This window comes from Lepeophtheirus salmonis, chromosome 6 (genome assembly GCF_016086655.4).
Source record: "Lepeophtheirus salmonis chromosome 6, UVic_Lsal_1.4, whole genome shotgun sequence".
Taxonomy (NCBI): domain Eukaryota; kingdom Metazoa; phylum Arthropoda; class Copepoda; order Siphonostomatoida; family Caligidae; genus Lepeophtheirus; species Lepeophtheirus salmonis.
Window position 1 is genome coordinate 48,727,367 of NC_052136.2, and position 23,331 is coordinate 48,750,697.

Below are 23,331 nucleotides of genomic sequence, written 5' to 3' on the forward strand. Positions count from 1 at the left end.
AACCAATTAACTAGCATTGATGTTATGAGAAATATAAATAAAAGGTATAGTAAAAGAAAATAAATTATTTTTCCAATAGGTGGCTTTTGTAATGTGTATGTCGTGTTATACTAACGGCTTTCACTAGATAGTGTTAGCAAGATCATAATTTGTTTTGTGATTGTTTTCCTCAGAATTATAAGAGCGTGAGTCAAAGATGGGAACCACTGAGAGGAACCTATGTGAATAGTGTTTATGTTCCTGATACTGTAACAGCCAACCAGGAAATATCCTGGCAAGCGAGTCGCTGCCAGGTAGTTTTAACATCTGTGTATCTTGGGAATATTAAAAAAAATAAACCAAAAGTATATATGGTGACCCTGAGAATTTGAAGAATCTATTGGAATAGAGCAGCTTAGCTGTAATGGAATTTAATTAGATTACCTACAAGCATCTGTGACAAAGCAGGAAGGGAGAATAAAATAAACCAGGACATAAGCAGAAGCTACCCCGATGAAAATCCTCATCTCAACTTTGTGTCCAATCAGGACTTGTAAATTATTACTTTGCAACAAATCCTCATTAAATTCATATTTAATTTTTAAACTTACTTTTCTATTATAAACAACATACCATTGATATATACGAAACCGGATTGAAAATCAAAAAATGAGCAATTTTCTCAGAAATGACAGAACCCGCCATACTCAACCATACATTCAATGTCACATATTTATTCCACCTACTTAATCGTATCTATAAGCATATAGTTATAATTTGTTTCATCAAATATTTTATTTACAATTACAAGACAACAATAAACAAAAAAAGGAACTATACGGGTTCCATATCTTTTTTCTTTTATCTCTCCCGAGGTACCAGCTTTACAAATGAATACTATAGATAAATAGAAATATCATCAATAAATTATCGTAGCATATAAAAAAAGAGGAATATTTTGGTACTCACTAAAAATGAGATTAATTAAAAAAAATATATCCCTATCTATTTTTATGAACAATTTTACTTTTAGACTTAAGGCTCCCCCAACTGATGAAAACTTGTTGGTTTGGTAATCAAGAGAAAAGGTGTGTTTGCCTTAGTTTTCAACCTTTTCTATGAGACTTGAGAGCCTCGAATGTGACACATGTTTGGAAGAAATATGATATTAACTTGGTAATAAAACATAGCTACTAAGTGATGAACGAGCTGATTTTTGTTCAAATTGCGGGTTATTAATGCACAATCTGTCTTGAGAGTCACTTGCGGGTTCCTCGGGCTAACCTGTGAACCCACGCCTCACTAATACTTATGTATTATATGTATTTGCAAATATCTAAATAATATTCATACAATTAAAGGAATATTGAAAAAATATGAAATTTTGAAATAAATAATACTTAAATCAAAAACCATTTTATTAATCATAATAAATTGAACTATCTATTATTTCAGTATATAGGTATATGTACAAGTTATTATTTTCAAACATTTTGTACTTGCTGTAATTTATACGTTTAGTAAGTCATATTTAATTATAAAACTGCCATTTTTTTCTTATCTTTGGACTTTTATTATTCCAAACAACATATTAGAAACATACAAATAATAAAAAAATTAGAGGGAATACGAAATTAAATAGTATTATAAGCATTTTAGTTTAAAAATTTCCCTTTTAGTTATGACCTAACTCATTTTTGCTTCTTTGAAGCTTATAACAATTGAAAAACTTTTCTCAGACGATTGCTAAAAGTCTGTAAAATGAATTGATCTAAAAAACAACATATATAAAGGTTATACTCCTTTTGTAAAATCCAGAATAAAATAAAGAATAACTAAATATGAACATTCATAGCTTAGAGACAACTAAGAGGTTTTTTGACATCAATTGAACAATATTATCTTTTTTTATTCTACATTACATTTGGCCTTGGTTATTATTAAAATTAGATGATTAAATAAAGAGAAAGTTCATTAATAAATTATCAGGTTGGTTTTTATATATGCAGGGGTTGCACCTTACTTCTTACCCACATTTTTAATCCTTTAATTTATTCCTAATGATAAGAGAACAAATCTTCAAGTTAGTCTTATCCGGAATACAATTACAATAAGATTATAATAGATCTAAAGCCGATTGAGAGTGATCATTCTTATAAACGACTCACTTATATAGAAGTAAAAGATATGATCTTTGGAACACCGAAACTGAACCATTAAGTTCTTCAGGGTATTCATGTTTGTCCAGGCTCCAGAAATAGTATTAAAATAGTTCTTAGTAAGGAGCTAGATATAGGTGTTGTTTTCACTCACGTAGAGGATGAGTTTACTTTGAGAAAATCAGATGAAAATGGCGGTGGTATCAAATAAATTTTGAGGAGCCTAGAAGCTCAACGTAAAGATGTTTCTAGAAACCTGGTTTTTTTAAACTTCGTTCTTCAAACCATTATATAAAAAAAAGATTTATTCCCTCTATCACTTTTAGGAGATCTTAATGTCAATTAAGATAATCCGTTTAAAAAATATCTTAACAGAGCTATTTTTAATGTTTAAACAATAAAATTTAACCATTTAGTATACAAAAAGAATTGAGTCCTCAACAAAGTATTTCTTGGAGAAGAGGCAAACAATCATAAAGAATAGGCTTGACTATGACCACTCTGTTTTTTTGTTCTTTCAAACGAAAAAAGCTTTTTACAGATCTGAACCATCTTCAGACCATTATTTAAAAGGAGCTTGAATTCCCAGTTTGTTACAACAGAGATATTTTAGATTCCCCAGTACATCCTAAGTGAAGAAAAAATCAAGGAAATACTAAAAAGAAATTTGTCAGGGGGACTTAACTCTCTTCATTCATCCACTCAAGTAGCATTCATTCTATGTCACATTTTTCAACGACTAGTTTAGGATACGTGAGGAAACATAGGGAAATCAATAAAATAAATCAAGGAAAAATTGATCAAATTATTCAGGAAAATTTATTGTATACGTGCACTTACAATACTGACTCCATCAACTCCTTCAGAATCTTAGAAGTTACTAACACTGAAATGGCAGAGAAGGTTATTGTGGAAAATGATCAAAATAAAAGAATAATATTGCTTTCAATGATGGTTAATTACCAGACCTCCACTATTGAGAAGATCATTTATCATGGGAAAATTCTAATAAGCAAAATTGATATCCTGTTTCATTTTGATAGAAACCTTTAAGAATTTGTAGAAACTGAAAAGTTGAATTTTCTACGGAAAGAAACAATTAAGGGTTCTTCAGATGATCAGGTTATCTCCAATTAACGAATTGTGTCCTACTTTACCAAAAAAAGTCAAATACAAACAAATTATGTGGTGCAAATGGTATTGTTGGGGAAATTTTTACTCTTTTCCTCGAGGAAATTACACCTTATCTCTTGAACATCAGAAAAGCCTAATAAAATACCAAAATCTTTTACCAATGGTATAACACCTCATTCTTAAATAAGGTAATGGAACTGACTCTAAGAACTGGAGACTAATAACGGCTTTTAATAAAACTTATAGAATTTTATCTGGAATTTTGACAGAACAAATGTAGCTTATTTTGAATAAAAAAATTGGAATGACACAGAAAGGATTTCAGATATTTTGAGAAATATTCAAGCTGTAATTGATGCTGTTAAATCAAGAAACAAGTTTGGCGTTATCATAGGGATGCACTTTAAAAAAGCTTTTGATTCTATTTCTCATAATTGTATTTTTCATACTGTGAAGAGGTTGCTCCCTAAAAACTTTTTTTTTAATCCGGTACGTGCATTTTGTTCAACGGTACATCATCAATGAAGGATGGCTTGTAAGTTTATGGCTCAATTCAAAATTTCGGCCTGGAAAATTGAGATTTTTATGTCTTGCAAAAATTGTGGCAAACTCTTTAATGACACTCTACATGCTTTCGTTAATTGCCCCACTGTGGGTATTTTAAAAGGATTATAATATGCTACCACTAACTTTGCCAAAAGTATGGTTTTGTTTTGGAATTTATAAAAGGAATAGACGAGTGTTATCCGAACCCAAAGCTTTAAAATTTGCTTTAGGAAGCTGTAAAACCTTACTAGCAAACAGAATAATAAATTATGATGTGTTACATCCTTAGGAGCTGGAGCAATTGTTATTGTTGGAGTACCAATGTATGCTTCACTTTCCATTAAAGTTCCGTCTCTTGGGAATAATTCGTGGACTTTGGCTGAAGAAGAAATTAAGTACCTTCCGCCAACTTCAAGATATCATTTAAATGAAAGGATTTTAAGACAATCTAAAATTAAAATTTGAGGCTTGCTTTAAGTATTTTCATATATCATATTAGTTTTATTGTGAAAGGCGTAATTTTTTTACCTAGACAGTATTGATTTTATCAGTTTTATATGAGTATTTTTTGTAAATTTTAGTACCATTGCGATATTATCTTACCCCAAAGCTTTAATTTTAAACTAAAATGTTTATTTATTTATTTTACGTAACTGCTTTGGTATTTATGTGTAAGAATGTAATTAAAAAATCGAGTAATCATTTTCTTCAGAAATTAAAAACCTAACTTATTAATTACTATTCCGAGAATATAAAATGAAAAAAAGATAAAAACATTTATTGAATTGTCTTTTTTAATCATCTTCGTATACAGTCCCAAAAAAGTTTAGACTTATGGTCAAAATTTAACGGTTAAACTATGTGCAATTAGTATCATGCCACATACATATACATATAACTTATAATTTCAACTAATTTAACTATGATCTTTAATATAACTCCTATTTTATAAATCTCTACTCTGTTGTAGTTAAACTTCTTATCAATGGTTTATTCTCTTTATTAGCTACTAGTTATTAAAATCGCTCACTATTGTTTTCATGAGACATAATGTTATTTGAAAAACCGATCCTCTTACAGTTTATTCCAAAATCTAATTGCATGAATTTTTTACTTTTCATTATTTTTTTATAAGTCAACCCTTATAGGCTTTGACTATCACCACTGATCGAAATCAACAAAAAATGGTACAAATAGTCAAATTAAATTACTTTAAAACATTTTAACTTTTACACCGAATTTTAAAACTTACACAATATCCCCATAAATTAAAATTATATTCGGTTAAAACCTGATATATTATGAAATATCCTTAATCAAGTTGTTTTATTCGTTTTTTGTATTGGAAAAAGATTAAACAATTATTTTAAGTAAACAATTTTTGTTAATTATTAATATTGACAAACTAAATTAACTATATGTTTATCCAAAAATAAATCCTATTGAATTGTTCAAACGAATGGTTTATACGAGTATAAAAACAAAATTAAAAAAAAAAAAATCAATTTTAATTAAATTATAAATAAACTTGCTTTTTTTTATCAGAACTAATAGTTTTTGCAATCAATGTAACATTAAGAAATAAACCATAGAATAATAATAGTTAAGGGAAATTGGTGCAGATTGTATTATTTTTTTTATTAGACTTAATTGTACAAAATATTAAGACTTAGATTAGCCAAATCTAAAATGAGCATTGTAAATGGGATACATAAATAATAACGACAGTTCAAAGGCATTTCTAGCTAAAAAATAACTGATAAGAAATATACATGGCGTAACAGCATAACTTCCAGCACAATAACCCAATATTTATAAAATTAAACTAATTACAATTTAGTTTCTAGGTTTTATTTGGTACTGTAGTGTATGTTAAAAGGATCTTCTTTCGTTTTATCTCCCCTCTTATTGTTTTTATGGTTCTAATTATTTGATATGATGAATGTGGAGTACTATTTCTATCTTTAGTACAAATGACTACAAAATTAAATTATTACAGCTTGTTTTGATTAAGCTATTGAAACTGGATTTATTACAGAAAAACTAACATTTAAGGATCTTTGAAAATTGCCAACACCTAATTATCTAATCAACAAAACATATAGAGCTATAAAATAAGATACGTTGTTAATTTTATTTTGCATTTTCTTGTAGCAAATAACTATTTCTCTTAAATTTCATTTTTAAAAGTAACATACAAAAAATCACTTGATATTGAAATACCAAAATTTAGTTTATTCACTGTATAGAGAGTGGACTATCTATTATAATTTTCAAAACTGTGTAAAACAACACTTTAAACGTGTCCTATTTTAACGAAACCAAAATTTAAAAAAATCTTATTATTATAACTTGTTTTATTGTCCCTTGCAAATGAAAGTTATTTTGCTTTAACCTGTCAAATAATAAAATAGAATTTACCATGTGAGGATAATAGTATCATTAGTCAAAACTGTCCTCTAGTTCTGTGAGTTGCAATAGTTCAAATTTCTTCTGACTAAGATAGTTTATAGCTTTGATAGATTTATGTTAACTAATAGTAAAATATATTATAGGGAAACAATAAAAAAATGGTTTGAATAATTTTATACCCTTTCCAAATACTTATGATATCCATATACAGACTATTAAACTCATAATAAAGCGTGGAAATATTCTCGCATGGCCATATTTAAAAATATGATTTTATTCATTTTACTTTTTATTTGTCTTTTCTATATTTATGTATGTATAATACTTGAAAAATGTCTAATAAATGTAGGTATATGCCTATAAGCAAATAAAACTTTTTTTTCCGCTTAATTTACCTACATGTATTTTTTTTTAAAATTGTCCAGTTTTAAGGGACAGAGAATAAAAAATGATATAATTTGATGTATGAAAAAAAAATCATAGTTTTAAAATAAATTTAATAAAAAATATTTTTTTACTAATATACAGGGTGTTCCATCAATTAAATTAAATTGTATCTTTTTTGTTTTTGATTATGTATTAATACTTTTTTACAGGTTTAACACTGTTTTACAATTAACGAATATCTCATTCAATGTGGGTGCCCCAGTCCTGAAAAAACCAGCTAAAGACGGTTTGTCATCGAATTACAACCAGTAGATAAAATATCTTTCGAAATTTTTGCCAGCACAGAAACTGTATTGGCCTCCCCCTCAGACTTATTTAACATTGTAAATTATTTTGGAATCATAATTTGTGTTTCCATATTTAACCCATAAAATAGTGAGTTTCATTGCATCACTCAAACTTTCAGTCAAAATGGAAAAAAGAAAATTTAATTTATATCATAATTTTAGCAATTATGACTCATTTATTCGACTACTATCAATTCAATAATTAGGATATTTACTGATTAAGTTGTAAATATGTATATTTTGAGCTCAATAAATCAAGATTTAGTTTACTAAGTACTTTTGTTTGAAAAAGTAAACACACCAAGAAAATTTTATAAAATATTTATTTTCATTTCATAAATTATTCCATAAGACCAAAAATATTATTTATATATATACATTTCTGGTTAAAAATAATACTCTAAAACAATCTGATTTTCTTTGATAAATATTTTTATTGAATAGTTTAAAGTTTACAGTGTTTGTTATTTGAATTTTAAATTTTTTGGGCTAAGACTGACTTAACTCGAAAAGCTCATATATTGAAACATCCGTTAAATCACAATTAACAAAATAAATTCATTACAATATTTTTTGTATTAGAATATTTATTAAAACTTTCTTGTAGTTTAAATATTGACCTACAATTGACAAATATCTAATTGAATGTGCTTGTTTTGAGCAAATTAGTACCCACAACGTCTACTGGAATATTTTGCAGATGCGGACTTTAAGATGCCATCAGGGAGTCCATGCTAAGTCTGGAAACTACACAGGCTTCCACTCGACCCTATTCTACATTACAAAGTCAAGATGGTTAAGACCAGGTGAAGCTGGAGACCAACAGGTTATGTCCAAAAAGTGCTGAATGCGCTTGCCGCCTCTACAACAATTTTTGCACTTCATTTGCAATCTGGCATGGGCCTCATCCTTCAAGGTCATGACTTCTTCGCACATAATACTTTTAATTGAATTACATTAAAGTTAATAGGACTCTAATTATGGATCACCCTGTACAGGACATATTTTAGAGCCAGCTTTCATTTGGCAACTTATCAAATCATATTTAAAGATAGAATAACTAAAATAGAAAAAATCTTACTTTTTCAATCGTTTCATCTTGAAGCTCAATGGATATTGTTTCTGGTGTTATATCAAACATTCTTCATCATTTATTCAACATGCTTCTTTTGAAGTCTCTGAAAACAAACAAAGAAATATAAAACCATCATTTTGTGTATATTTTTACGATTATTTACACACATAGATCGTAACTTAGGTAACATATATGTATATAAAGAAAGTATGTATCAATGAGTTTTTGAAAGACGAATAAAGAATGAATAGAGGCAGAGAATTTGAGCTTAAAGATAAGCGAAAATTAATGTATTATATTTTCATTGTTACACCTTTTTAGTATTGAAATTATGAATAAAGACATTATTAATTCATAACTATGTTTATATAGAATGTAAGACATGATCTAGAAGATAAATAAATATTGGCATTGATACCGTAAGACTAAAAAATAATATGAAATTAAAAGAAATATTCAGACAACATTTGTTGATTTGGTAATTCTTCGTTCTTTGAAAACTAAATCGGTGGCTCTGAACCTATTTTCATTGTTCATTAACATTGTTTTTCTTTGATTATGAATTAATTTTTACATTTATCCCTGGGGTCCATATGGAACACATTTGCGAACAATTACATTAAATATGCAAGCACCATATGTAGATATTAATAAGCCTAAATAATCTTCCTCAAACGTTCTTTTGTCTATTTATAGGTATTAACCATTAATTTAATGGTAGACTCATTCAAGGGAAATGAACCTTGCCAGCAGTGACTCATACAATTTTTCATTAGACCTTAGTGTATCTAGTGTTTGGCTCGGCTGGCTGTTATATTGGATAATTTGATTATAATTGGAAATTGGTGAAAATTTACCAATTTTTTCTTTTTTGCAATAAAAAAATCTAAATAAATGGTCAAATAATCTGAAAAAAAGGCAGATTAATCTGTTGTTAATATGATTTCACACAAAAAATATGCATTGTTTACAAGCAGAAACTTAGTACTCAAGTCCAGACTTAAACTCGAGTCATTTTTTATAGATTCAAACTCGTCTCAGACAATGAAACATGGAGATTTATACTTGATTTGGGCTTCAGGTAACAAAAGATTATATATTGTATGTTTTCCGTATCCTCACTCAAAAATACCGACTAGAGTTGTATAAAATATGGCCTGTTTGTATTAAAAAAGAGAATGCAAATTAACGTGGTAACTCCTAAAATTTGAAAAATGAAGAAAGCAGCTTAGTTTTTAAGACGTTGTATTAGAGCAGCTGATTTCATCCATAAGAGGAAGAAAAAAAACAAAAATATATAAATCAAGGATACATAAGAAATTACTCCAATATCGATCCTCAATTGTAACCTGAGTTCAACAAGTACTTTATTATAGAGTTATAATAATTATTGTTACTCTACGTCATTCATAGCAAACGTACTCTTGATCACTTTATAACAATTTATATGTTATTTCTTAAAAAATTAAAGAATTATGATAACAGTTTTGGAAAACAATGACCCTGTTCAGATTGCAATTACAAAAAGTATCTGTGCGGTCTTTTTTGGACTATATACATCCATAGTCATCACCAAAGGTTGCCGGATCCAATTGAACATAATAAAAACTTCGTATACCGGATAGTCTACTGAAATATGAACACTTGAAATTCAAAAATTAATGAAGGTTTAGTAATTGAAATTAATTCAATTTCGATATGTTAAAGCATAAGCAATTAGTTGCAATATCAAATCTGAGCTCTTTAGCTTATGTGAAGTTGAGAAAATGACACTTGAACGTGATCCATTTGTGCACTCCAAGTAGTTGTGTGTCTCCAAGCCGAAAAGTTGTAGAAGAAGAAGGGCTCTGTCAAAAAGGCCCAACTGGACCGGGCAGAGTGAAGGAAAACAGCATAGTCAATAGCCTCAATTCCATGAGGGCACATGAAAGAGATCTTGGGGTTTCACACAGAGAGCTATAAAAAAGGGAGGAAAATCCTTGTGAGGGTGAAGAGGTTACTTTTGACACCATCAATGAAAGAAACCCATCTCCACCATTGTAAGACTCTTATGAATGAGTCTTTTGAACTCTGTTTTGACACTTTTGGGTACCTATAGACCAGATGACAATCTCCTTGACTGCATCTTTTGGGTGCATGTCGAAGGAAAGGCCTGAAGTATCCTTCATCAAAATACCAAGGCCTCACAGCCACTGTCAGCTTGTACTGTGATCCCATGACAGAGGACTACATCTGCAGTGGGTGCAAGACCTTCGGCCTCTGCCTGGAAGTCATCATTACCGCTAAGGTGGGCTACATTAAGTTAATTCAACAAAAATCAATTCATTGTGTTGATTTTGTTAAAATTCTATTGTTAATTAATGAATTTTATCTTGTTCATGTTTAAAATTCAAAGTGTTGAGATTTTAATGGTCAATCGGTATTGATGGTAATTGAGGGTGAACAGTTACCAATTAATCGCGGCTAATAAAATTCCAGGATCTGCTTAAGACCAAAGTTCAATTACCGTGAATTTCCGCCTCAAAAATATTATACAACACCCATCCTTATCTAGGAGGAGCAAATTAATTAAATAATACTGATTTTAATTAAGTTACATTATATGAATATGTTGAACATTTGCATATCTTATTATAAAACAATGTCTAAAGGCAAATAAGAAAATAAAAAAAAAAACAATATATTTTACATATTTTTAGATAACATTTTTGCTTAAAGCATTCATATAAAGTATTTGTTGAAAGTTTTTACATAAAAGAGAGAAATAAATAAAAATCAATAAATATTTTATATAAATCTTACAAAATATTCAAGATTCTAACTTATTGTTAAAAAGAGTAATACTATCCAAATATAAATTGATCAAACACATCTTTTTCAGTTAATGTTAACATGAATAAACCAAAGTCAGATGAAAGAAAATGTCTTCTATATTTGACATTAAGTTATATTAAATATTAACTTATGTGGTATTGATATGTACAATGGGTCATCCCATTGAAAATTTATAGTCGATTGTATTTTTTCATGCAATTTCAAAAAAATTGTTTTGTCACATAATTTATTATTTTGAAACTCAAAAACAAAGCTTTTAACAAAATGAGAGTACATGATTTTTGAGACATTTACTGTCAAAAATAAGGTAGAAGTAAACCATACTTTTTTATAATAAAGCTAAAACAAAATATATATATATTAGTGGAATGACTCAATTACTATCTAATGGTGTATTATTTGCATCTCTTGGTTATGTAAACGGTACATTTATAAATATTGTTTATTATATTAAAGATAAGTCTAGTATTATTTCTTAAAATATTATATATTAATGTTTGTTTCCCACTTTTCTATGTCATTTATATCTGTTTATTTGTTACAATCATTATCAACCTTATTATTGACCTAATTGCTCGAAAAGTTTTCAAAATTTAAAAATTTATAAAAAAGCTTTTATTGTGTGTAGTTATGTTTCCTATGATGAATTATATATTTGTATATTTTTGCTGTTTTTTCAATTGTAAATGCATCCAATGTCTTACAAAAACAATGAAATGCTGTTATCCCAAACCTACTTTTTTGATAAAATTGTCTGGCAAAATATATATATAGAGGCCATAAAATTGTTTTTAGACTAGGAATGTACTGATTGCTATTTGGCCGATTCCCGATTAAGTAACTATTAGTTTACTAGTAAATGCTAAATACTGTAGGAAATAATAAGTGAAATCTCTCGGGCAGCGTTTCCTTAACCTTTCACATTACTTCAATTAGTTACTTTTTAGCTGTCAGAAGAGGAGAATAGATGTCACTGCACATGCTACCATACTCTAAATTTGTGCTATTCTTACATTTGCTAAAATATTATCCTCCATTCATTATAAATGAAGGGCCTATAAAAGTAGTAAACTATCCGGAAAAAACTAAATTAGCAAAAGTTGCCGATTACTGATTAGTTAACAAAGTAATAATTTGCACAATTACCAATAAGTTGGAATTAATTGGTGCATCCCTAGTCTGGAGTAGTCTAAAAAGTAGGATTCTTGACATGTAAAGAATTATCCATTTCTATGACGTCAAAAACCATATATTAACAATGAAGAAAAGTAGTTTTAATTTAGTAAGACTTGTTGTTATATGTTTATTTCGAGACAAAATATGACGAAATCAAAACCTTCGGAAAGTGATGAAATGAAGACGAAACAAATTAAAAATTGGCTCACAAGTAAACACTTGCGAACAAATGTCCATTCAAGACATTTGAAACTAATAAATAGGCGGCAATAAGGATTATTTTCTCAAATAAATACAAATATTTTTTTTATCCCTTTACCATCTGACAGCTTATAGTAGTGTCAAGGTCTCTCAAGGAATCCTTCCTTTTCGACTGTTCTAGTTATCTACAGTAGCAAAGCCAGCCTTAGCCTGCTATAACTGTGGACTTAGTGGCCCTTGCACTTTCATTGGACGTTGCATTTGATTAAAACAAAATGGAATGTTTTTTTATTTAAAAAAAATGCCATTTGGGAAAAGTGATAAATTTGAATTTTCAAAAAGGAAAAGAAGAAAAGAGTCCGATAAATACTTATTTTATCTGGGCCTACATCAAACTAGAATCGGCTTTGTTTCAGTTCTTTATTATTATTCTTATCTCTAGCAAGATGGGGATTGGGCCAGGCCTAGACAATCAGTTTCCCATAGGATTGTGCAATAGCTTGGTTCCTAGGATTGTTTCGAAAAGTCTGTTGTGTTACTTACAATAGATGGAAAGGAAGGAGAATGCAAAACTAAAAAGTAACGTAGTTTCGAGAAAAATACTTTTATACTCTGCATTGAACATATATAATAAATAGTGTACACTACACACATATGAAAAGACTGAGATCTTAGCCCATCTTGAAAGATGAAAAATTAAATATTATCATTATGTGTACTTCAATAGACATTGTACTTTTTTTATCAATGGAAAATAATTATCATTTATTTAGATAGATCAAAAAGAATTTAATAAAAGAGTAGTTCTATTTTGAAGTGCATAGAATGCACACTATTTTGGTATATATATATATATACATATATGTAACATATGTACGTACGTACTTTTATACTAACTTAATCCTTTTTAAATGACAGGATCCGATTATTTAGAGATGGATGGATAAATAAGAAATGTCTCTCATATTACTAAAATAATTATAAATGCAGTTTTGATACTTGGAATTGATAAGAAAATATTATATTAATAAGGTCAACTACGATCCCTCCATGAAGTATATACATGTATGGCTACCAGTGCTGCAGAAACCATAGATGCCATTGCCCTTGCTCCCAATTTTGCAGAATTTCAATGGTGATAAATAAAAAAAATCCTTTATTTAAAAGGCTTAATTTTTAGAGAAAAAAAATGGATTTCTTTTTTTTAATTGATATTTGTTTAATTTAATGGTATCTTCTGAAAAGAAATTTACTCCAACTTAAAAAAAAAAAGTTGTATTGTCAAAGAAGAATATTTGTCAAATTTTGTATTAAAAAAAAGTCGAAATGGTTAAAAAATCCTACGGCTTAGACACTCTCCTGTTGACGTTACAATTAGATAATTTGGCCTTCCACTTGAAAATACATAGTTTTGTCAACATTGACTACAAAAAAAAATGTTACAGAAAGAGTCGAATTAAGAAATGAAATGCCTCATACTAAAGAAACTCCAAGGGAAGAGACGATAACAAAATCAATGAAAAAATATTATCACCTTGAATACTGATAGTCATAAAATTGTCTATTTCCGCTATGCTCATCTTTGGACTCGCGTTATGGTTAGAGATTGAATTTTTGTTGAGACATGCTTAATTCTTATTGCACTATACAAAAGTCCTCCCCCCTAGTCATTCTTTGATAGAAGGTGAGTAAATGAGTGAAAATAAAGTCAATACATGATTTTTTGTTTCATTATTATTTAAACTGAATTGTCTCATCTAATGTAAGAGTCTCTTTAGATAATACTAAGGAATCCACTCATAAATAAAGATGTATTTTTTGGAATGTTCCTTTAATTTGTTAGATAGAGTTGCACTGATTAAGTATAAGTAAACATTATAGTATTACTATTCTCCAACTAACCTAGGAATCTTGTTTGAAGTCCATATACATAAAGTATACCAACCAAATCAGACAAAAACAGAAGGAGGAAACAATACAGAAACAAACCTTGCTACTAACTCACCTTCCGAGTCGGGAGAGAGAAAAACAGATGAAAATTCTTTTGTAGAATCAAATGATGAGCGCCAAAATAACGAATCAGAATTATACTCCGACGAAAAGGATCTTCAGTATAAATAAGAAGAAAAAAAGGAAAGGAAATATCTCCCCGGGACAAATTATGAAACTTCCACCAGTGTAGAAGAAAAACAAAAATTATCCCTTGTCTCCATATTCAGTTTAATAAATGATTAGTAAGACATCTTTTTCAACATAAACATCAATTAAATTATGGAAAATTAATATAAATTATATATTTTCACAAAGAAAAAATAGCTCTTAATCTAAGATAAACATCTACCACAAGATCTGCCCAAAAATATAATATCAATATGGAGTCAAGCAAAATACTGGCGGCCTAAGAATACTACAGGTAAATATAAACGGACTTTCGTCGAATAAAAAGAAAATAAAACTATTAAAATACTTTAATGCTATCAACTTATCAGAGGTAGTATGTTTAAATGACACAAGAATACGCAATATAGGTGAGTGGTCTTTTATTCAATAAAAATATAATAATTACTCTTCAAATGCAATATTAAATGGATCCAACTACCCTGCATAGGGAGTCACAATCCTTATCAGAAATGATGTGTCAACAAAGTTGGTGATCGTGGATGAAAATGGCAAATGAATCTCAGCTAAGGTATGGTTTCAGAAATCGCATTATGAAACATTAGCGGTATATGTACCTTCTGGAGATAAAATTTTCTTCAAAACTAAATTAGCATAATTTGGATGTGACTGTATGAGAGGAAAAGTAATTATAGCAGAAGACTTTAATACTGCAGAAAAACCATTAAAAGACTCCCTTTGGGTTTTCCAACTCTGTTATCTTTTGACTTTTATATACTTTTAGCTCATGACGTTGGGATTTGTTTGAAATAGATAGTAATGTACCTTTTGTTTTATGTGTTGATATATTTTAATAGTTATGTCTATGTACATCCTTTTTAAGTGTTAATCCCTTATAGAATATATATTTAGTATATGATTGTACCCCCAATCAAAAGGTCTTCTTATTTGCTTTACTCCGGTCCGTTACTTCCGTCTGTAGGTGGTGTTCGTAGAACACTACAAACTCAGAGGAATTTATTGCATGCAAGGACAAAAACGACGTATATGACTTGGCAGATATAAATGGAAACTACAAGCAAACGTTTATCAAAGAAAATACAAACGGAAAATCAAGCAAAATAATTAATCACATACTTTTCTATGATGAAGAATTGCACAATAATTTTAAGCTAAATTGATTAACTTCAAATGAGCTCTCAGATCCCTTCTTCCTAGAAGTTGTGATACTGGGGTATAGAAACCATAGGATACCTACTTGGTGGAAGGTGAATGCATAGAGAAATAGAGAGAAACTGCTTAGGTATACCTATTATTTGTTGTTTAAGGAAATAATATGGTGCGGAATATCTTAATAAAGAGAAGCTTATATACAATAAACTATAAAGTGAGCAACAAATATGGCTTTTGATGTAATTGGTAGGTAAGAAAATTAACTACAAGGAGATGGTTATGAAACATATCATTAAACAAATTGATTATATATGAACATATATAAATCTATCTTTTCCTTAGCTATAATGAATTATTTGACTTTCACTATATCATTTTAAGTTGTCATAGATGGTATTGCGTTTGAATTATAACTAGGGATATTAATATTAACTTTATTGCGGTGTTCGTAAAAACGACACATGACAGAATGCCATAAGTCATATAACTATCAATATTATAAATTGAATTGATCAAATCTAAGTTCAAAATTAAATCAGTTTGACTCACTCAAAAAGTAAATCAATTATTGATCAAAACTTAAGGGTAACTTTGGGCCAGACTGAACACATTCACTTACGGACTTTATTTTGAAAAGCCTTGATCGATAATATAATATTAGTGTGGGCACTAATTTTTATTAATTAAACTAGCAAAGCAGGAAAATTAGGCGCCAATTAGACGAAAGAAGAAAATCGAACGCCAAAAATATGGCAAAAAAGTATATATGGAATTCTTCAATAAAATTAAGAACAAACTGAAGGTGAGAATAATCTATTTTCGAATATTTCAAGCCTTTCAAATAATTTTTTGGAAGAGTTTGAGTAATTAGCAAGAAATTGTAGATTTTTTCTCTGCTGCAACTGTTCCCAGTTATGAAGACAGTCTACGAGTAGGGAAATTTGAAAACAATATTACTGACGGTCGATTAATCTTGATACCTAAGCAAGGTAAGGATCCTAGGTGGATCGAGAATCAAAGGCCCCTCACTATTCTGAATACTACCTATAAGATATATGGTGTAATTCTGGCTAAAATTATTCAAACGGTTTTGACATCAAGCATACGTCCTTCCCAAAAGGTTTTATAAAGGGTCGATATATGGAGGATATTCCACGAGGAATAAAACATTCAATACAAACTGCAGAGAAAGGTGGTCTAGATTTAGAGGTTAGGGCTATAAACTTAAAAAAAACATTTGATTTAATATCACTTAAATGGATAAGAGTATGTCTCAGAAATAACTATTTTGGAGATCTTTTTTCGGAGATGGTAGACATTTCTCTAAATGAACTCCACACATTCTAAGGAAAAAAGTCATAAAATATTCTTAGTACGTATAGATTATCACCAAGGCTACCCCATTTCTCTTTGTCTTTTCATAATTACATTGAACCCTCTAATAATGGAAATTGAAAATTGTTCTATCCTCAAAGGGATTAAAATACGAAACTTAGAAAAGAAAGTAGAAGCGTTTGCAGACGACCTGACTACTTTATCCTCAGCGGACGCAATATAAAGTATTGAATCACTTCACTGTACCGACAATATCCTTGAAAAAGTTCAAATACATTTCTGGATTAGAAGTCAATTTTCAGAAGTCTCAAAAATTATGACAAACTTCCCGAATAGACTAGACTTTCAAAAATTAGAAACTGTAGAAGTAAATTGTTTGTTGCACTAGAAAGAAGGAATGAACATGGTAATTAGAAAAAAATTGAAAACGATTTCATCAACACAATGTCTAAGTAGTACCTTTAACATTAAAAATGTTCCATCCAGAATATTTATATGGAACACATTAATACTACCTAAAGTATTTCATCTGTCGAGGGTTACAGGATTTTCTGAACAATTAGCAAAGAAAGTAGATACAATATGCCAACATTTTAAATTTCCTGATGTACCTAACAAGCTAATTTATGGTGAAGAATGTATTGTATTAATAAATTTGGGGGCTTGGAATGATATCTTTTTGAGATTTTAGAAGACTCTTTTATTCTCTTGGATTGGACGAATGTTTGAGGAAGGTTCGGTATGGTCAAAGTTAATGAAAATGAAACTGGAGAAGAAGACTGGACAAGACTTAGAGATAATGAAAGGCAAAGTTACATTTAAGTTATTCCAAATCAGGAAGGACATGGATATGTTTTGGTCGGAAAATGATGGAATTAATTCTAAAATTTCAAAAAAGTTTTATCAATTATGAAATGGCAAGAACCTATGGATGGAAATCCAAGACTAGACCACATGACTAATTTATCAATTAGAAGGAGACTAGACTTAATGGGAGAAGTTTTTAATAAAAACAGTTTTTTACGTTTAGTGAATAATTGGCAAAGAGGGAAATTTTCCCAAGGAATAGTTTTTTTTTAATTACATGAAAGGAACGAAAAACAAAACAATTCGATAATTACTGATGGCAGAACACGATAAGAAATACTTATTACGATTGATTGAGAGAAAGATCGAACGACTACAGTTAGAATCCAATCCAATAGATGTTTTGATGGCCCTCCAGAATGTAGGGCTTGATTTTTCATGATATTGGTTAAAATATCGAATAATTACGAACACTCTCCCTTTTGGTAGTACTCAGGCAAGATCTATCGAAGAAAAGATTTGCCACTTCTGTGGGAACAATATAAAGACGTACAACCATGTTTTATTTGAGTATAAAACAATGAATAACATACTTGACCACTTAACCCGGGAATTTTTTTCAAAATTCAACTTGATTTTAAGGCCAAAAGATTTCTATTTTATTTGTATTGGTCTTGGGTCGGAAAAAATAAATTTTATTGTAACCAAAATACAGCATATTATATAGAAATTAAGAACTACGAGAACCCTTTATCTCCCTGTTTGTTAACGCGTGTGTTTAATATGATTGAAGTTTGTATTGAATAGATGCTGTAATTACGTTGAAATATAGTTGTACTGTCGTACAAAAAAACAAACAAACTTATATTTGGAAAATTATTTTTCCCAAGGTTAATTGTGATTCTGTGTTTTGTTTTACTTTTTTTAAATTGAAAAATTAAGTAACCAATTTAACTTAATATATATTAGGAAATAATAATATTAGGAAATATATCAGTTGCTTAATCAAGTTGTTGATTTAGGACCTATTTAATTTAAATTTCATCTTCAGAAACAATATTTGTATCAAGATATCGTATTTATGAACTATTTCTCAATTATAATTTTTCTCATATCATATCAGAATCAGTTTATAGAAGAATTGCATTTTTTCTAAATATATAAAATACTAAATCCTATTATTGTTTTCAAATATAAATTGTGTAAGTATTACTCCTCCTAACTATAGAGCAGAGGTAGGAAAATTTTGACCTCCAGGTAGCAAATAAACTATTTGTAGTCCGACAAAAAGCTTAAATTTAATTCAGGTAAATGGTATCTAACATTTAAATAGTTTTAAATTTCTAAACAAAAACGAAAAAATACCTCAGTTTAACTAGAAATTAGCCAATTCACCTTTAATGTGAACAATTATTCCTTTTTTATACATTGTAGTTCACAGCTTAACAATAGATAATTTTATTTATTTGGCTGGTTTCGAATAGTGGCTAAAAAAGCCCAATATTGTCGACTCATGATAAAATATAATAAAACATTATGATAAAGCATAATAAAACAATATGGTAAAATCTAATGAAGTGAAATGGTGAAATGAAATGATATAATGTGGTGTGGAATTAAAGTAGAGGGGGACTATTTTTTTAAAGTCTCTTAAAACTGTAAAGTGAAGACGTTCTTCTCACTTCTTCGGGGAGTCTGTAAGAGCAAAAAAGTCGTCCCTCAAAATTTTCTTTCCAGAAGATGATTTCCCCTCCTTTGCAACGACGTTAAAAGCTACCTGGAGAGCTTTGCAGTCATTTTAAATGTGAGATGTGGTCTTTGCATCCTCCTTACAGAAAAATCACCGCTACTCTGGTTTCATAATAGAATACACTTCAAATACACTTTTACATACTCTGTAAGTAAACTACTCTTCAGTTGAAGTCAAAATGGGGTTCGTAGAGCCTCGATGAAATTGGCATTCCAGCCAAATTCAGACCTCTTCATCTCCCAACACTAACCATTAATTTGATTTCAGATCTTTTTCACAACGACTTAAGATCTGATACTCTCAAAAAGGAAAAAAAAACACTTCGGAAGGTACATTCTTTTTTTCAGTTGTATTTTATTGGGGTCATCTTTATTTATAAAACGATTTTCCTATACTATATCTAAGCGAAAAGTCCATTACATTTCCCAACATTTTACGGTGTTTAACATTTGGAATGGTTTGTAAAGACTCAGGAATCTGTAAGGTTGAGCCTCATAGAGTTATATTTGTGATTATATAGTTCCTACATTCAAACCTTTTACATATCACTTACTTAGTTTTAAAATTAACCATCTGAATATTTGAGTGAGGAAGAAATGCATATTTTTTTATTATATGAAACCTTGTTAGTTTTAAATTAATTATATCCAATACGAATACGCAATTTATAAATATACAGAAAAGTATTAGGTATTAATTATAAAATATTCACTAAATACTAGGAAGTTGTTTTGTTTAAAACTAAGATTAAAGACTATTCTTGTAACACGAAATGTTCCCTTTTTATATAAAAATTTCAATAAATGGATTAGAATCACTTGTTTAAATTTAATGTATTATTTAATAGTATAACACTTAAGAAAATGTGTAATAGCCTCTCAAGGAAGACAAATGATTAAATTAGACCATGAGCTATAATGATTGCTGTAGCAGCAAGATATGATGTCCTTACCATTAAAGTTCTCTCTCTGGGGAATAATTCGTGGACTTTGGCTGGAGAAGAAATTTAAGTACCTTCCGTCAACTTCAAGACACCATTTAAAGGCTTTAAATATTTTTTTTATGACAATGTAAAAATTAAATTTGAGACTTGTTTTTATTATTTTCATTAATTATCTTTATTTTATTTTGAGTGCTGTATTTTTAAACCTCCGATAGTATCAATTTAGCCAGTTTTAAGTTCGTATTTTTTTCTAAATTTGAGTAACATTGCGATGTAATCTTACCCCGAAGCCTTTAAAATGTTTATTTATGTATATATTTTACGTAACTGCTTCGATATTTAAGTGGAAGAACGAAAAAAAAAAAAATATGGAAATTGTTTTTTGAGGAAATATTGGGTTTTAAATGGAACTGTTAATCTTTTTTTCACTTTGCTATATTTTAGTGGTCCAAGTCTGGTTATAATTAGAAAATAATGGAAAAGTTTCAAGTTCATTTACAAATTTATTTTTAAAATCAACTACTTTAAAAAAATTAAAATATAACGAAATATTTTCGTGTCAAATGTACCCTTTTGACCTTAAAAAGAACAAAAATGCCAGTGATTGGGATTTTAAAACTGTTTTACTTCTGTTATTCATACTGTACAAATTAATTTATACCCATATTTAGTATTAACCTTGATTTTTCCAAATATTAAAAAACATGCAATGGAAACGAATTTCATAGTGTCTTTTTAATGCTCAAAACTTCCCTAGCCAATACAAAGTGAGTAAAAAGAATCAATGAACATATTTAATGTTATCTAAAATATGTATTAGTTAACTTCTTTCTGAAAGCAATATAATTTAATGGACTTTTGCAAAGGGATATCCATTTATACCGATACTATATACATATACTCGTATGTAGCTATGATTATAAACTTTTAAATTTTATAATACTGACATGGATAAATATAAAAATTAACATATATTTAATAGAACTTTTCGACAGCTCAAATGATTTCATTTTTAACTTTTTATGAAGCCAATTAATTTCTCTTTTACATTTAACATTTTTTTGTTCATTTTGAAATTGAAAATTAATACATAGTTTGATAAAACTTCTATTATCTTTGTAACATCAAAATTATATATATATATGTCTTCAAAAAGTGCAAATATAATTTTAATTGATACATATTATAGCTTACCATGTTCTTGTTTCAATATTAACTTATTGATATTGTTCCCGTCCTTTAAAAATTGAACAATTGGTCCTTGTTGAAGTCGTAAATTGGTGTATCCCCTTTTTTATCAAAGCAACAAATACTGTATATATGAAGCATGCAACCTTTTTTTCTTTCTCTTTTGACCAACTTAAAATAATTTTTCTATTTTATTTATGGTAAAATAGTTATAAAATGAGGTTTTTAATTAAATTAAACATTTAAAAATTAATGTCTTAAGAAATTAAAATATTTAAAAAAAAATGATTATTCTGATGATACAGATCAATCAAAAAATATTTTTTTAAATTCCTAATTTATCTTCATTAATATTATCGCTGTATTTGGATAAAAATCTCTTATCTGGTCTGAGTTATCACTACATACGGTATTCATTTTTAATGAATCTTTAACATTATGTCAAAAATAATTCTTATGAGGCAAAAGTTTTATTTAATAGTAAATAAAAAAAAAATTATTTTATCTCTGTTGAACAATATTAAAATGTCCTCATAGGACATTTTTGTCAGCGATATGTATGTATATATTATCGATTATTTGATGTTTTGTGTAAAATAAAAAGATATTACGTCTTAATATATTTTATTTGTTGAAATTAAAGACCATGAGAGAAAGAAGAAAAAAGCAAAAGATATTATCAAAATCTCTTGTTAATTTTTTTTTATCAAAATATTTCCTAGGGATCATCTAACTGGCATTCAATTTGGTCAAAAGTATTTTCATTATTAATATTTGTAGGGTATTAAAATCTGAAAAACTTTTTAATGGAACATTAAAAAAAAAAAAAACTTTTGTCAGGAGACAAAAGAAATACAAATTCTCAACTTGTATAAAATACTCATTTTATTGGGATGTTCTATATTTCTAACGAAAATCATTTCTAAGCTAATCAATTGGTATTTTCAAGGAATTTTATAAAGCCACTTGATTATTTTGGAAGAATGAGTTATTATGAGATAATTCAAAAGTTTGATAAAGTAATTTCGGGAGGGAAACTAACCATATAAATAATCAATAATAATATTTCAAAGTTATATTTTTTTAAATACGATATTATTAAGATTTAGCATTGTTGATATTACCCATTTTTGGGCCTAAACAACCAAGGCTTACAAAAATGAAGGCCCTTTTTCCATAAACTTAAGGAAATTATGAATTATTATATGTCAAATAGTCTATAAAATTATTTTTAACCCTGTACCACATAGCTTTATTATGTATCTGACTTGAATATCTATAAAAAATATATGAATCTACATTTTTATACAATCTTATTTCCATATTGTTGATAAAAATGACATTACAATGGAAATAATCATATTTTTTTTATTGAAAAAAACTAGACATTTTCACTTTGACTTAATTCAAATATCAGTTTTGACTTTTTGCATCAAGTAGTATTCAATGAATTCCGAGATTAGGGTTTTTTCTATTTAAAAAAAAAAAAAATAGTATATACCGCAAATCCAGAGATATTATAAACAAATCATATCGTGAAGAGAGGATCTTGAGCTAGTTCAGACAAATAATCATTCCTAAACATTTTATAAATATTGAGTTTTAGTGTTTCCTAAATCCCTTGAGTCATTTAGTATTTCCCATCTATGTAGAGGAAAGAGGATAATAATTCCCTGAGAGACGTAATCATGGAGCCACGAATAGAATTATTTTCATTCACTACATATATATTATACTTTGTAATTCGGAGATAAGCCAATCAATCT

At 28.5% G+C, this 23,331-nt stretch overlaps 1 protein-coding gene across 1 annotated transcript in view; it reads right to left on the reverse strand.

Moving 5' to 3' along the window:
• The window catches only part of LOC121120986 (uncharacterized), a 71,905-nt gene that overhangs the window by 17,728 nt on the left and 30,846 nt on the right, over positions 1 to 23,331 (reverse strand). The window contains exon 2 of the mRNA XM_040715852.2: positions 8,046 to 8,142. Within this exon, the coding sequence (XP_040571786.1) occupies positions 8,046 to 8,105 (60 nt within the window). The 5' untranslated portion in view covers positions 8,106 to 8,142. The remainder of the gene's footprint in view (positions 1 to 8,045; positions 8,143 to 23,331) is intronic.